The sequence below is a fragment of the Trachinotus anak genome, unplaced genomic scaffold (assembly GCF_046630095.1).
Source record: "Trachinotus anak isolate AG129_WGS33_773 ecotype Australia unplaced genomic scaffold, CSIRO_AGI_Tana_v1 ptg000003l, whole genome shotgun sequence".
NCBI classification, from domain to species: domain Eukaryota; kingdom Metazoa; phylum Chordata; class Actinopteri; order Carangiformes; family Carangidae; genus Trachinotus; species Trachinotus anak.
The window spans coordinates 9,234,397-9,250,307 of NW_027273854.1; the positions used below are offsets into that span (position 1 = coordinate 9,234,397).

At 42.7% G+C, this 15,911-nt stretch overlaps 2 protein-coding genes across 3 annotated transcripts in view; one reads left to right on the forward strand and one right to left on the reverse strand.

The window, feature by feature from the left end:
• The window catches only part of adgrl1a (adhesion G protein-coupled receptor L1a), a 92,598-nt gene extending 85,896 nt beyond the window's left edge, over window positions 1-6,702 (forward strand). For both annotated transcript variants that reach the window (XM_071472509.1, XM_071472519.1), the window contains exon 25: window positions 134-6,702. In XM_071472509.1, coding sequence (XP_071328610.1) covers window positions 134-1,050 — 917 coding nt within the window. In that variant the 3' untranslated portion in view covers window positions 1,051-6,702. The remainder of the gene's footprint in view (window positions 1-133) is intronic.
• A 1,895-nt stretch (window positions 6,703-8,597) lies between these two features.
• LOC139614873 (uncharacterized) lies at window positions 8,598-13,085 on the reverse strand. Its single transcript, XM_071472531.1, has 14 exons — window positions 12,952-13,085; window positions 12,663-12,766; window positions 12,374-12,496; window positions 12,225-12,267; window positions 12,076-12,117; window positions 11,878-11,953; window positions 11,650-11,760; window positions 11,260-11,352; window positions 11,030-11,116; window positions 10,864-10,920; window positions 10,748-10,786; window positions 10,194-10,283; window positions 9,813-9,912; window positions 8,598-9,720 (listed from the first exon to the last, which is right to left on the reverse strand). The coding sequence occupies exons 1-14, from the start codon at window positions 13,010-13,012 to the stop codon at window positions 9,664-9,666; spliced, it is 1,083 nt and encodes a 360-aa protein (XP_071328632.1). The 5' UTR covers window positions 13,013-13,085; the 3' UTR covers window positions 8,598-9,663.
• Between the last annotated feature and the right edge of the window lie 2,826 nt (window positions 13,086-15,911).

Sequence of the window (15,911 nt, forward strand, 5' to 3'; positions counted from 1 at the left end):
TAATACACCTCAGTCCACATCGTTGTCAGGTTACATTTACCATTTGAAATGTGTTCTTTTTCTCTTACTGACATTTGAAACAGCACCAAAACCCTCAGTCCTCTGTCTCTCCTCTGTTTATGTTTGGGTCCAGAGAGCACGTTATCTAAGGCCCGTGATCCCTGTGGAATGGAAACCCTGCCCTTGAATGGTAACTTCAACAACAGCTACTCCCTGCGCAGTGGCCCAGGGGGTGGAGGCGGGGGCAGCTGTGACTTCCTAGGTGGCGGGGGTGGAGACAGTCCCCCGCCCCTCCTCAATCCCCGCAGCTCAGAGGCCCTAGGTGGCGGAGGCATCCGACGAAACCTCTCTGATGCCGCAGCCTTTGAGAAAATGATCATCTCAGAGCTTGTGCACAACAACCTGAGAGGTGGTGTTGGAGGAGGAAGTGGAGGAGGTGACATAGGGGACAGGGTGTGTGGCAGCCTGGCCAGGGGACGTCCTCACGGCGGGGTTGGTCGGGGGACAGTGGGCGCAGGGCCACAGACGTCTATGAGCATGGATGAAGATGAGGACTTTCTGAGAGACGGGCGGCAGCGCACCCCACAGGATGTGGAGCTACTTTATAAAGCACTGGAGGAGCCCCTGCTGTTGCAGCGCGCCCAGTCGGTCCTCTACCAGAGCGACCCAGAGGAGTCAGAGAGCTATACGGCCGACCTCACCGAGAGCCTGGGCCACAGTGGCCACAGTGGCCAGAGTGCTGGCGGGCAGGGAGGCAACAGAGCACCAGACTCCCCTGCCCGTGACTCCCTGTACACCAGCATCACCAACCTGCGAGACTCACCCTACCCTGACAGCAGTCCTGAGCCCCTTGAGGTGGTGCCCCGCTCAGCCCAGCCCCCTGAGGAGCTGTACTACAGCTCCGGGAGGCCTGCCCTCGGCTCTCGTGGGGCCCCCATGCAGACCTTCTACCAGGCCCCACCCCGGAGACCGAGTGGGGAGGGGCACCAGGCTCAGGAGCCTGCCCACAATGAGGGAGACGGACAAATGCAGCTGGTCACCAGCCTGTGACTGGAGCCTGAAGGAGGAAGTTGGGGACTATTGTGATGGCCAGAACCGCCTCCTAGCCCGCCTCGTTCTCACATCTCTCCACTTTCTGCTTGTTTGGTTGCCTTTCTTTCTCTTGACATTTATGTAACTAACAGATGAGCAAACAGAGTGACCTTCAGGGGAAGTTGTGGCTGACTCTGCAGAAGCAGCCTTTGTCTTTAACCCTCCTCTGTCTTATGGAGATGAGCGATGGGTGTTTTTCCACAGAGCATTCATCTGCTCTCTCCAACCCCAGTCCTCCCCAGTTCCTTTGGTACCCTAAGGCCAAGTCCAGCACTCTGAATGTACCAATCCACCCCCTTTACCTTCAAATATTTCAAAACTTTAAAACTTTGTTAAAGTTTTTTATGTAATTTCTCTTCAGACCTGCCTCCGGAGATGGGAATATCATTTTATATTTTATCTAATTTCCCTTTCTTACCATCCATAGGTTTTTTGAGTCATGATTTCATAGGAGTAGTTAGCTGTGGAGACAGGGAATATAGTACACTATTATAACCTAAAAAATGTCTCACAGAAAGCTCTTCATTGTTGCCAAAAATATCTTTTATTGAGCCAGAACAGAAACTAGAACATTCACAAGGCAAACACACACAAACACACAAACACAAACACACACACACACACACGCACACATACACTCACTCATCCAGAAGTGCTCATTACTGAACATCAAAAGTGAAAACAGTGCTCCATCTAAGTAAAAGGGAGCAAGCGCTTTTGTTCCAAGCAGGCAGTGGGAGCTGTTTCAGTGTAGTTGCCTTCATTTTCTCTTGCGATGAATCAACGATGATGTACAGAATCGGAGTAGAGGCAGAGATGGAGACTGAGGAGGCGTTGCACCAACCCTTCCAGAGCAGGGGAACCTGCACCCACAAGACTGGCCAATCCTCGCCACTGTTCTCTCTGGTTGTTTGCTTTAGGCATTTGAAAAGTGAAATGACTGCCTTGCTATTGTTTTGAAGAGAGTATTCAATTTGTTGACTTTGGGTCTGCATCCTCTGGGGGCTGCAGGAGCAGGCTGGTGTCACCCTGCCCTCCCAGTGTACTTTGCTGTTAGAGCCTAGCCAGTCGACGTGGACTTGTTTCCTGCGTGTGGCTGTGACAACCAAGACTGTAAATGTCACAAACACACCGGTCGACCAATTGGTATAACCGTGTACATAAGAACCACACATGAATCTACTTTATTCCTGCTATGTAAATAGAGACACCAGATGATCAAAAGCAACAAAAAGTAACAAATACTATGAAAGATGACTTCTTGTACTGCAACAAACAGCAGAAAGAAAAAAAATAAAATGTTTTGGAGTTTGTGACCTGAATGATACACTCTATCTCTCTCCCCCGTTGCTTGATCTCTCGCTCTTCTGTGCCCCAGCACTGTGCCATTCAGTGAAATTCCTTAGTGATCCAATGGAGAGAGAAAGGCAGAGAGAGAGAGATTATAATGTGTAGTAGATTTTTATTTATACAAATGAAAAAAAAAAAAAAAAAAAAAAAAGTCCCGGCACAGTTTTTATGTAATATAATCCATTACATGTTGTTAATGTTTGGCCTTTGACATTCCCAGGGTGGAATTTCTGAAGGCATCAAGGGTAGGGGTGGGAGGTGTGGGGCAAACGAGATGGATGTCGTCAAATGTCGTGCTGTGCCTCACAGGCACGATAAGGCATTATGGGTGAACGACAACGTCCATAAAGTGATTTGGTTTGTTCTGGTATTATTTGGAAGATATAACCAGATTACATACTTTTAACAACATGGGTTTTAGCATGTATGATAATGACATTTGTTTTGGTATCAGAGAATATTGCATTTTGCTGTTTCTTAAAGATAGTTTCAGCATTACTCCAGAGCCTAATGTGACAATTCATTCATTTCCTGTGTGCATGTGTGTAAGGATGAGTGTGTCTGAATGCCTGTTTGTGTGTGTCCAGTATATATGAGTGCGTACATGAGTGTGTGCGTGTGCCGTGCACCAGACTTTTGTATGTGCACACACATTTGAAAGGCTATTTTTTTGTGACGTGACTTGAATGCACATAAGACAACAGGGAGTGGGGGTGGGGTGGGGTGGGGTGGGGTATGCATTTCCGAGAGCTGCCATTACTTCTCCGCCTCAAATGGAAGTTGCTCTTGATGTGGCGTTCAGGTACGAGGAGGACAGGAGAAATCAGAGCTCGCCTCCAGAGACTCCATGAGACACCCATATACCATGAAAATGACAGGGTTGACCAATCGGGGGGGGGGGGGGGACATGTTTCCAATATGCCACCTTATGCAAGCGATACATTTGAGAAATTAGCTGTCAAGAGAGAGCCGCTCATGAAGCTCCTTTCATCCAGCTGAAATCTGTCTGACCTTTACTAAACTGAGAGTTTGCCTTCTTCTACGCTTTATTTATAGCTATTTGTTATGGTTTATTTATCAGTTTTTATGTATGTTTTTGGAATATTTATTCACATTGATTTATTCATGACATTGTGAGGTTTTTTTTTTTTTTTTGGACTATCCCCCTTGTAAACCTGCGCCGAATGAAAGAGGGTGGTGAGTGGACGGGACGTGAGCAGAAAATAGATGCATCCACTGCAGTTTGACATTTGGCTACGGCCTGACTGTCCCACTTCTAAGAGGACCCAAAGGACAGCTTTTAGCTGTGGCTCCTGGGGCTGAAAGAGAGAGAGGGTTAAAGATAGATAAGGAAGAGGGATTACAAGGATTTTCCACCATTTATTCGTGTTATTCAAATCATTTGTGTAACATTCCATGGGCCACGGAGTGCGATGCGGCTCAGAAAGAAGGCCCTGTTTATCATCACTTGAGCCATAGGGGGAGCATGTGCAATACTGGTTTGATGGTATATGACTTGGATGTGCACCTGAACTTGGGAGCTGTCTGTGTTTACAAATGAAAAGACAGTATGCATATGTATTCTGCTCTGCTGCAGTGCTGGACAATGTGACGCACGGATCTTATGGCTCAGTTGTCGGGCACCGTACTGAGGCAGCACTCACTGGTCAACTGAGGACAACTGAATGTATTTTAACAAGCAGGACAGAAGATAAAACAATTCACTCCAGGGTGGAAGTGTTAATGGGAAACACAAGACAGCCATCATCATCTTTATCCTCATCATTCTCATCACCATCACCATTAACTCCGTCCCTCCGTCACTGCATTTGACATAATGTGCTGATGCTGATCTCTAGTGCTCAGCTGGGACCTGCCCCAGGGAGAAACACTGTTTAGACCGACAACCCCCCCCCATGAGAGGACGAATGTGCGTCACCTTGGGCCTGCTTCTCTTTTTTTTTTTTCCAGCACCCCCCCCACCATCTCATCCACATTTTAATATCAATCTCAATGGACTCCATTAGTGCAGCACTTCTTTGAGAGTGTTAATTTGTTTTGTCAAAAGCTTTGTTTACCCCAGATTAATATCTCAATAAACAGAGGAGTGCTGTACTGTGGTAAATGATAGTGATTATACAGTAGGAAGGTCTGGGGCCCACACTGTCGGACGGAGGCTCACATAACGGGAGTTTCTCCACCATTCAAATCCCTCCAAACCTCTGATTACAATAATAACACCGTGGGTGCTCATTTACTGCAGTGAACTCGCCTTCACTTGCTTTCCTGCTCCCTTTTTCCTTCTCTGTCTGTGAATGTTTAACACAACTCCCATTCCATGCTCTGTGGCAAGCCTGGCATGCCTGTACCTCATTGGTTAGGTGGGAAGTTGTTTAAAAGGTGGGACGCCCAACCTTTGACACAGTGCTGTTTCACCCCTGCAGCTTAGTGTCAGTGGAAAGTGAGCTGTGGCATTGTTCAGTCTATCATTAGACAGCAGAGGTCCCAGCAGGCCTACAGTCCATTCACTTGCAGTTGACCCTTTCACAAGCTTTTTTTTTTTATATTATTATTATTTTTTCCAGAGATGTGTGTGGCCTATATCACACCAGGAGGGCAGTTGTGTGGGGGGGAGGGGGGCTGTTCGACAGCAGCAGAGGAGCAGAGGGTCATTATGTCTGCAAAGATTGGCCCAAGAGGGGACAGAGCGGGGACAACATCAGCAGAGATGTCACAGATGCCACAAATGCATAGCCAAAGGCGGTGAGAGAGAGGGAGGGTGGCTGGTTAGGCGGGTTTGCAGTGAGGCTGTGCAGGGTTTGATCTGCAGATAAGGAGATGGATGTGCTGCTTTGTTTCAGATGGCTGTTGGTGGTTTGCAGCCCAGAGGTTATCACTCTGTGGTTTAACTTGATCAGCGTGGTATGTCGGCTCTCAAGTTGGTTCGTACAATAAAACAAGTCTGCCTGCAGAGGAAGAAAGATGACGTGATTGTTGTTGGGTCTAACGGATGCTTCCTTAAAAAAAAATGTGAATATGAATCCACTGCCGCGTCAGCTGATTAAAGCAAGATTTTTGAGGTTCTAACAAATGCGACAGGATTTTCCTATAGAGATTTTTAAAAAGCAAATGTAAACAATGATAAAGTAGTACTATTTTATTATTGGTCTCTTGTTACGTGTCCACATGACTACTATACAGTACTTATAGAGTAGTTTTAAGAATATGTAGGGGTATGGCATAAACCCAGAGATGAGGATTGTGCTGTTTCTCTTTTTGTCTTGAATATGAATGGGGAGCTGTGCCAGCGATTCAGGCCAGTGGCCATCTTTGATGCACAGGGTGGGACCAACAACAGAGGGGCTTTTGGGTAGGATAGGGTTCTCCAAATGCTAAAGATGTGAGGCCCATTCTACATAGCGACCCCAAGGTCCAAAACCAAAACATATCCCTTGACACACAGACATATGTACAATACACTTATTCAGTCAGGTTCAGTAGTTTTATACTCTGAAGACGTGGATCAGCTTTTTACATATGAACATCTGTCCACATACAGCAGGAGCAAGCTGAATCTGTTGGCATGATTTTTTTTACTATTTCTTCCTTTATCTCCGCTGAGTGCACTGTCTCGAAGAGTGGGAAGGAGCTGAACTGTGCCTGCATGTGCTTTTCCATGGCTGTAGGGATCTCCATCCGATGATCATCTACGGGACTGCCAGAACAACACAGCCCCACAACGGACTGTCATCAGAGGTAGAATAGCTGGCTATAGCAGGTGCGAATGGGATGTTCTGAGAATCAGCAAAGGGGTGTATTAATGAGCTTGTTACAGCAGAGCCTGGTCAGTATTGGAAAGCCCCCGAAATGCTCATATTTATGGGATTATATTATTGGGTGCTAGTGGTTTTACATAGCAGGGTGTAGGCGTTGGTAGGAAGAATGAGAACTGACATTGTGCCATGTGGGGTTCTACATATAGCACCATTTACAGAGCTTTCTGTGATTTTTCTATGAAATGGAAAATTTATCATGTACCGCTGAGACATTTGTAAACTGAGGTTAATAATAACTCCTTGATTCTGTTTCTGTTTTCTTTGAGCAATGATGTTCATTTGTTTTATTTGATTTTTTTTTTCTCATGGTCATTGCTTTGACAGCTGTCTGGGCCAAAGGGGATGATTTTCTGTGAGTGTTTGCGTCATCGCAGGTCAGAGCGACCTTGTATCAGCACATATTAATAAAAAACTATTGAAAATATACACTGCTCATGCTTCAGGGTTTCTCTGGGAACATCTCAAAGGGGCTCAGTTGTTGTGTGTGTGTGTGTGTGTGTAGGTGTGGTTGTGTGCTGGTGTACAGCATAATTACTTGTGTGTTTGTGCATGTACCAGCGTGATAAAAGCATAACGACACACCGGAATTATTAATCTTTTGCTGTGCCATAAGCTTCAATATACCTCATGATTCAAACTGGAAATGAAAAGACATGTTTAAGCACTAATACAGTGGTTATGTTTTATTCATGGGCTGTCCTGCAGGTTACGACAGCATTGTGTTGCTCATCTGTGTACCATGGGAAGCAGGGGACTGAAGCCAAGCAACCCAGCACCTTCCTGAGTCAGCTCCCCTTTGAACCATACACTGTATGCATATGCAGATTTGACCTAGTGGTTGGGATGATAATTTTGCCAAACACTGGCTTGTGTCCAAAGCATACTACACAAGGTGATCAAAGAGATGCAGAAAGAAAGCAAGCTGTCAGTTTAGGAGACAATACCCCGAGCCCCAAAACTCTTAGTGTTTGGACAGGGACTAATAATAAGAGCATCACGTACCAGGGAGGATGAGAGGACTGGTCCCATACTAATCTGGAGAAAGCAAGGCTTCGTTTCACGACAGTAACCCTGAGTCAGTATTAGAGAGACCAGCTACAGTGATGCTTTCAACCATCTCATATGTATGTGTATGTACATGCAGACCTGTGGGCATACTCGCTCAGCTGGATTCAGCTTTACAAAGCATCAGTCAAGGTTAATTAATCATACGGTGTGGTGTGATCCCTGATGTAATCTTTTAATAACTGCAGTGCGAGTACAGCTTACTGACTTCTGAATGGAACACTGTTTGCTTGCAGCTGCCTGTTAAGCCACAGCAGCACACAACAGTAGGCAACCTATAGTACACGCCAAAGTGAGCATAAACATAGTGATCAGTTAGGGATAACACACCTAAGTGCTGAAACTGAAGCCCATAGCTTCCCTTAAGCCTTCTTATCCCTGATGTGGTGTGATCGGAGTTCAGCTCCCACTGATTTTTGTTTCCTTGACTGCTCATAATCCCGCTCACAATGGAGTGTGATTGGTAACTAATTAGTCGATATCTAATTATTATGTGCATCAGAGCGTGGAGTATTCACGCGTAATTGCAGCCTTGCTGAAACTTTGCCTCTTCCTTTCATTCGTTTCTTTCATGCCCTGCTGTATGCATCACGTGTATGATGACATGTGATGACCCCCCCCCCCCCCCCCCCCCCCCCCACCCACCCACCCACCCACCCACCCATCCACCCACCCATCCATTCATCCACCCATCAGCCCAGCCCCTGCCTCCCTCATGTCCCTTCAGTGAAACTCCCTGAGAGGGGAGGCTCTGAGGCCTTGACCATTCAATCACCCTCTTTCCACCGGCACCACAGTAACACTTTCACACACTGACATCGCAAACATGAGCAATCAAGCCTCTAACCCCTGACACACTCACTTCCTGGCTCTCAGTCCATCTGAGGGGTAAAAAAAAAGCAGCTTTTTCAAGGTCATTGCACATTTAGGGAAGCTTAAAATAGAATCAGACATTGACAAACCAAGACTCACAGCAACTCTCAGCAGATCCCAAGAGATAGGGGAAATTGATGTATTAAATTCAGCCTGAACCCCTGAGTGTTTGTGTGTAACTGTAATTACTATCATACATCAAGTCGCAGGGGCAACAAATCCTTTAAGTACTATAACATACACTACGTAACAGTTAAATTACCAAGTGATGTGTAATGTATTTACTGTTCCTTTATTGGTTGATTCAAAAAACAAAGCACTAACTATACTAGAAAGTAAAGCGATCAACCCAAACACACACTGATTGCACAATAGTCAGTCAAAAGTACTATAGTGATTTATTGAACCCAAAGCGTTTTTAGCTCCATTCACACTGTTTGATCATAAAAATACAGTACATAAAAATACAATTAGCATTTTAGGTCATAGTACATTCAGGTATTTTACAGCTTTTGTAATCTGGGATAAATATGCGTTAATTGCATTTGCATTAGTCAACAAAGGTAATAGGAGATGTTGACTATGTTCCCGAGCGTTGTGGGACGCATGACTATTTACTGCCCCCATGTGGTATAAAGATTGATACTCCAGGTTCTGTACCCTTTTGTCATCAATAGTTCAGAAACCAAATTAAAACTGACCAGGCAATGAAATCATTTCAAAATTAATGGCGATAATTTATTGTCCTTATTATGTATGTATATAAATGATCAACTAAAAAGCAAAAGCAATGCAACTGAGTACATAAGCGATAAAATAAAAATACAGAATCACAATAATACAAGCACTGTGAATAATACAGGGAAAAAAAATAGTATACAAAAAGAAAGGTTGTTGTTAATCAGGTGAATAAACGGCAGGTTTACAATTTGCAAATGATCAGAAAAATAAAAAAAGTACATGTAATAAACAAAAGAAACGAAAATCATTCTGTGTTCTATGTTATCTCATTAAAGCTATTCATTTTGATTATGTTATAATAATATAAAGAATATTTTTTATAAGATATATCAGTTATTTTATATATACATATATATTTATATTTATGTTATACATAAATTTATATTTATATTAATGTATATGCTGTATATGGGATACATTTTCTGACAGGTCCACCCATCCTTTCGTCAAGTCAAGCATTTAATATTCTCACTAACAAAGTTCCCATCTCATAGACTGATAATGTCAAAGTTTTTCTTTAAGAAAAGCATTGTGGGAAAACAATTATCATTTAAACAAAAGTGCTTGACTTGATCCCAAAGGAGTTTCCAGTAAATATACCCAATACAGTGATAGTGACAATACTGAATGTTGTCTATATAATCTAGGTTATTATTATTATTATTATTATTATTATTATTGTCGTCATTATTATTGTTATTATTTATCAGTATTTATCTGTACAATGGTTCTTCATCTTGGGCATTGACTCCACGTCAGTGTTCTGCAGAAAACCAAAGAAATTGCTCAGTCAGACCAAAAAAAAAGACACAAAAAAAATTATATTAAAACAGGTATAGAAAGCTTTCTACTTACTGGTGCATCAAAGTGCCCGCTGACCTGGTCTGGGCCAAAGCCGCACTTGTTCACCAAAGCTATGGCTTCACTTGTCATGTCAGGACCTTGGATGTTAGCTCTAGAGACAGAAACAACAAGGAATAGAGACGTGAACCTCTGTACAATAACAGCAAAGCCTGGTTTATGCACACTTTCCGAGCACGTCAGACGAGTTCTGAAAGTTCAGCCTGGCCCTTCAGCTTTGGGATGCAGGTGGGGGGAGCAGTTCATAAAGTTACCCCTGACAGCTGTCAGCGGGCCAAATGAAACAAGGTATGAAGGAGACTGGAAATTGGAAAGCGACAGACATTTCTCTTTGGGGACAGTTATGAGTGCAGAGTGACAGAGAACCAGTCTCACCGCTCATTCCACAGCAGCGATTCTCCTTCTGCCTCATGATCATCAGGACCATGATCACCACGCACACATCCACTGTGTATTTCGGTGTTCCTGGAGAAGAATTCACAGCCATTAGGAGTTAGTTTAATCTCTAATCTCTTCTTTTTGATTTGATTTAATTTGATATCAGTATATAGTCCTCAGCTTAATCTTATGGTATTGCTTATTTTCATCTCAGCTGCACATTGATACTTTATCATTTTGGATTTTTTAATTTTTTTTTAAATTTTGCAAACATCCTGAACAAAAGCATTAAAACCTATGGGTTGCTTTAAAATAATAACATTTGATAGAATAAATAATGGATATTTCAGACTGAACCACTAATAATAAGGTATTAACCTCTTGGAGGCAGAAACATAAACATACAATTTACAAAAGGACACATTCTCAATTCACATCTTTTTAAAGCGCCATATATGTCACGCAAAAATCAAAGTAATTTTAAAGAATCTCTTCAACTCTATTGCAGGATAGTATCTACCACAATTTAAACAGAGTGACAGCAGACTTACATCACCCAGTCTCTTCCTCCAGGATCATCCCGCAAGTTCCTGAAGCAGACAGAGATTAATAGTAATCAGAATTGATAATAAACAAACCAACAATCCACAGAGTACTGAAAGCTTACCTGTTCATGGCTCGATGATGAGCAGCTCTGTTGTCATCAGGGGCACTTATGTCTCCACTGCAAAACAAATACCAGTTAAGAATGACACTAACTGTCCAGTGAAAAGGGACACTTCAACCAAAACAGGCTATGGACACAAGAAAAAGTAAACAATTCTCATTCTCACTTTTCAGTCGGCTGGATTCCCTCAGTGTTCAAGTTGTGGTCCAGACTATTGGTGTGAGGAGTCTTGCCATCAGGCTTAGAATCAATACTATGGAGACAAAGGCAGCTTTTATTAGATTACAGTCTAGACTTTCTGATTATTATTTAAAAAAAACACACACTTTGATGACTTTGACAAACACCATGTGCTGTGTGTGTATAGACGTTTTCTTGTTACAGTGGTAGCCTAACCTGTGAACCTCCACAGCTTCAAGAGTGGCAACTTGCTCAGTATCATTTTCACCACTTCCATGTGGCTCAGTGGCAGAAGGTATTTCAACCATGCTACAGTGACAAAGAGAAGACATATTCAGCCTCAGCAGGTAAAAATACCATTCAAACATAAATTTACTTTCAGCAAAACTTTTTTGCTTTTTTTCTCTGGAGCAGCTAAGCTGAAGAGTTGTTTCACCGCTGACCAACTTTTTCTCTTGTAAAAAGTCAGTGGTTGACAGCGTGACTTGTTAATATGGATATATACTGAAGAGGATTCAACTAATTGCAAGTTAATGACAGAAGTGCTTCTGTGTTATGCTCAGATGGACAGGCCCAGTTGAAATGTACCTGAGGAGTAAGACTCACCTAGTGTCTGCTGTCTCTGGTAGCTCTCCCTTAGACTTCCCCTCCCTGCAACAACAGGAGTGGCACAGGTGTGTGAAGAACCCAGGGACTGTAGCTGCTCTGTGCTGCATTCTGACACAAGAAACAAACAGCAAACAAACACTTCTGAATCCATGCAAGACACTGTGATGTGTAAATGTGTAAGTGACATTAACAGTTGATTATTATTACATAAAGAATAGAACTCACATCATTTCCTTTTTCCAAGACATGAAACACCAAACAAGCCACCCAATGAAGACGAGCATACCAGCTAATACAACAACTCGATGACAGACACAGTGCAAACATGTTATCACCAAATATTCATTTGAGTTATTTTACAGCAATGTCACCACCAGAAAAGTTGTACACTGGAATAATTAAACAGAATAAACTTCCACTTACTGAGGCTCCATGGTGTCTGTAAACCTGGATTCTTTATTTCCCCTGTTTAAGGTAAAGAAGTAAGACACTGGTACATATTGTGTATATATGATACATATGTATGCATATATGATCAGTCATGTAGGATCAGGAACATATTAGTGCCTTACCAATAACTTTAAAAAACACCCAGGTCTCTTTTACATGCTGACCCTTGAAAAGCAAAAGAATGTAGAGTCGATACTTCACATTTACAACACAGCGGCTCAGCCTGACTTTTATGGAATGAATTCATATGAGTACTTTGAAGGAAACTCACAAAAGAAACGCATTTCACATTCAGGTCTCTGCATTCTCTTGTAACAACTGAACGGTCGTCCATGCTTATCACCTCAGGCGAATAGTCAGGTTTTTTGCCTGGCATGGCAACAGCAATCTGAGTCTGTCGAAAAAAGCAAAAAACAAACAGGAAGCAGCTCACTTGGTTGTTTATTTACGTCTTTTACTCTCTCGTTGTCCTTCTGTTTCTCAATTTTCTTCTCACACACAGTAAAGGTCTTACTAACATGATTTTGTATAACAATAATATGAAGAGCAGATCAAAATACCTTGTTATAACTCGCTGAAATCTCAGACCCAACGGGACACTCATGTGAGAAGTTAAAACCATTGTCAGTTTGAACATCAGAGCAGGAAATATTTCTCTGATACTCTGTGAGACAACAGAATTAGAGTGTATCATTAACAAACTGTTTTACTTTCCCAAGTAACATCTTAAAAATGGCATAAGTAACGAGACTAGGCTAATAGCTCAATCTCTTACCGGAAGTCAAGTATAAGCAAAGCAAAGAAAGGAAAAACAGAGAAATATAATAATCACAATACTCCATCTCTTACCTATTGTGCCAACACACAATGGTATTATCAGGGAGGCCCGCATAACCGTTTGAAGACTCATTTTTGTCAAAGACAGGAGACGTCTTCAATGTGCTGAAGTATGCATGTAATGGAATCAGGAAGTTGCAGTTATCAGGAAGCAGGGGGTGGGCCAAGATTTGTACTGTTCAATTCAATTGGGCTATAATAATGTCATTTATATTCATTTTCATTGCATCAGTTTATACAGTATGGGAATCCTGTGGTGTAATTATCATGTTTTTTTCATTTTTTGTTTTTTATATATCAGTATATATTTCAGTCTACATATGCCCTTGATTCAATCAATGGTCTTCCAAAGATAGTGGTCATATTTATGCAAATATCATTATATTGTTTTCTTCCTCCCTGAAAAAACAAACAAACAAACAAAAAAAACCTAACAAACAAAGGAACAACATATCGTGCAGGAGGACTTTGACTTACTTGTCACAGCCTGTCCTTCATTGCAGATATTTTTAAATGTTGAATTCTCCTGAGTGATTAATTCATTTCTTAACTATACCTAAGTAAGTATACTGGTATTGCTGGTGAAATACTGCATATGATGTGCATTAATGTATAATAAGCCCTGGCAGTTGAATCTCTAATGTAGACTCAGTGAGCACTTTATTAGAAACACCATGCTAACAATGTGTAGAGCCTCCCTTTGCTCTCAAAACAGCCTCAGTTCTAATTGGATTCCACGTCATGTTGGAAATATTTCCTTTGAGATTCTGGTTCATGTTGACATGATTGCATCAGATCATTTCTGCAGATTTGTCAGCCACACATTCATACTGCCAATCTCCTGTTCTACCATATCCCAAAGATGTTCTACTGGATTCAGAGCTGGTGACTGGGGAGGCCACGGAATTACACTGAATCACTGTCATGTTCAAGAAACCAGTCTGAGACAACTTTTGCTTTGTGACATGGAGCGTTATCCTGCTGGAAGCAGCCATTAGAAGATCATTAACTGTGGCCATAAAGGGACGCACATGGTCAGCTACAGTACTCGGATAGGCTGTGGCATTCAAATGATGAGTATCTGGTATTAAATAGTCAGGAAAACATCCCCCACACCATCACATTACCACCACCAGCCTGGACTGTTGACACAAAGCAGGTTGTTCTCACATTCATGCTGTTGACACCAACCAGCAGAAATCCAGATCAATCAGACCAGGCTGCGTTTTTCCAGTCCTCATCTGTCCAGTTTTAGTGAGCCCACCCAACACAACCTCAAATTTCTGTACTTGACTGACAGGAGTGGAACTCGAGGTCCGTGGCCTTCTGCTGTTTTAGGCCATCAAAGTTAAATGTGTTGTATATTCTCAGATCCTTTTCTGCTCACCACCATTGTAAAGAGTGGTTGTCTGAGTTACTGTGGCCGTTTCTGTCAGCTCCAGCCACTCTGGCTATTCTCCTCTGACCTCTCTCATCAACACAGTGTTTCTGTCTGCAGAACTGCTGCTCACTGGGTGTATTTTTGTTTTCCTTCACCGTTCTGAGTAAAAACACACAAGAGTCTTAAGGACTGGTGTGTGTGAAAATCCCAGGAGATCCCAGCAGTTTCAGAAATACTCAAACCAGCCCATTAAAATCACAGAGATCACACTTTCCCCCCTCATTCTGATTTTTAATGTGACAACTAACTGAATCTCCTGGCCTATATCTGCATGATTTAAATCACTGCACTGCTGCCATGGGATTGGCTGATTGGATAACTGCATGGATAAGCAGGTGTACAGGTGTTCCTGTTGAAGTGGTTGTTGAGTGTAGTTTTGTGTATTGAACACAAGGGGAGGCCCTTGTCCTGTGGGTCAGACACACACAGATAAACAGATAGGCCTGGCTTTTCTGAACAGGCACAGGATCACCACATGGTTTTAATTTCTTTCTTGATAAAAATGAAAATAAAAACGGGAAACACATAATCTATTATACATGTGATATTTTTCAGTATGCTCTCTGAAAAATGTGCACAAAGAGACCTGCTAGACAAACACATCCTTCAGCCCACTAGGAATTGTGCATTGTGACAGTGTGTTTCCACTACTCAGGTGGATGCATTTGTATTTATCCATGTTCACATTTGTGTTGTGTATATCCCCCTGTTATCTTTAGAGACAGCTCATAGACAGAGGATGGCAGTCTTCCCAACTTATTCTAACCATTAGAGAACAGAGGAAGAACAAAGGCCTCTCAGTTCTCTGTCATTTTCCTTTCACACGCTCACTCACACACACGCACAGGCACAGTGCAAAGATAAAGCAGAAGCTGCCATGGTGCAGCACGCTTCATTTACACTGCATCTTCTCTGGTCCACCGAGAAAACACAGACCATACTCTGTGTCACTCAATATGGGCCCCTCTCTATCTCTTCAACTACTGCCCTTCCTCCATCCCTCTGTCCCTCTCTCCTTTGCCCTGCCCTGTCTCTCTTCCATGGCAAGAGTCCACCAGCGCAGACAAGCAAAATGTACCCCCAAAGCATGCTTTCAAGTTTCCACCTTAAATATTAATTATCACATAGCCTCAGACGTGGGAGTAGATCAAGTGACAGTGAAGCCAAGCAGATTTACTTATTAGCCAATTTGGTGTGTCTAACCGGCTTAACATTGCATCATTCTTGAATGCTTCATCACTCCTTGGCTAGAACCTTGCTGAAAAAAGAAAAGGGCTGTGTGGAAGTGGGCTTGTCCAATCATCTGATCCATTTTCCATAGATATCAAGTGACAGTGGGAGGCTTGGATATCCGACCATGCCGCTCCATATCCTGAGAGCTCCTGCATAAACAGAAGAGAACAGTGATGACGCAGGACAGGCTGAAAACACACACAAGGCTAGGAACATGCATGTCCCACGGCCCACAATCCCACAAACACTGTGCATCGAGTTCTGCAGCCTGGATGAAGGACTAAATTCCAAACAGTCC

Bases quoted from the DNA above. Each gene is read 5' to 3' on its own strand.
- LOC139614873 (XM_071472531.1), bottom strand. From the start codon at position 13,012: ATGAGTCTTCAAACGGTTATGCGGGCCTCCCTGATAATACCATTGTGT. The intron at 12,268-12,373 runs GTGAGTTTCCTT...TTGCTTTTCAAG, and splicing joins ATGTGAAATGCGTTTCTTTT to GGTCAGCATGTAAAAGAGAC. The intron at 11,954-12,075 runs GTAAGTGGAAGT...TCTGTCATCGAG, and splicing joins ACAGACACCATGGAGCCTCA to TTGTTGTATTAGCTGGTATG.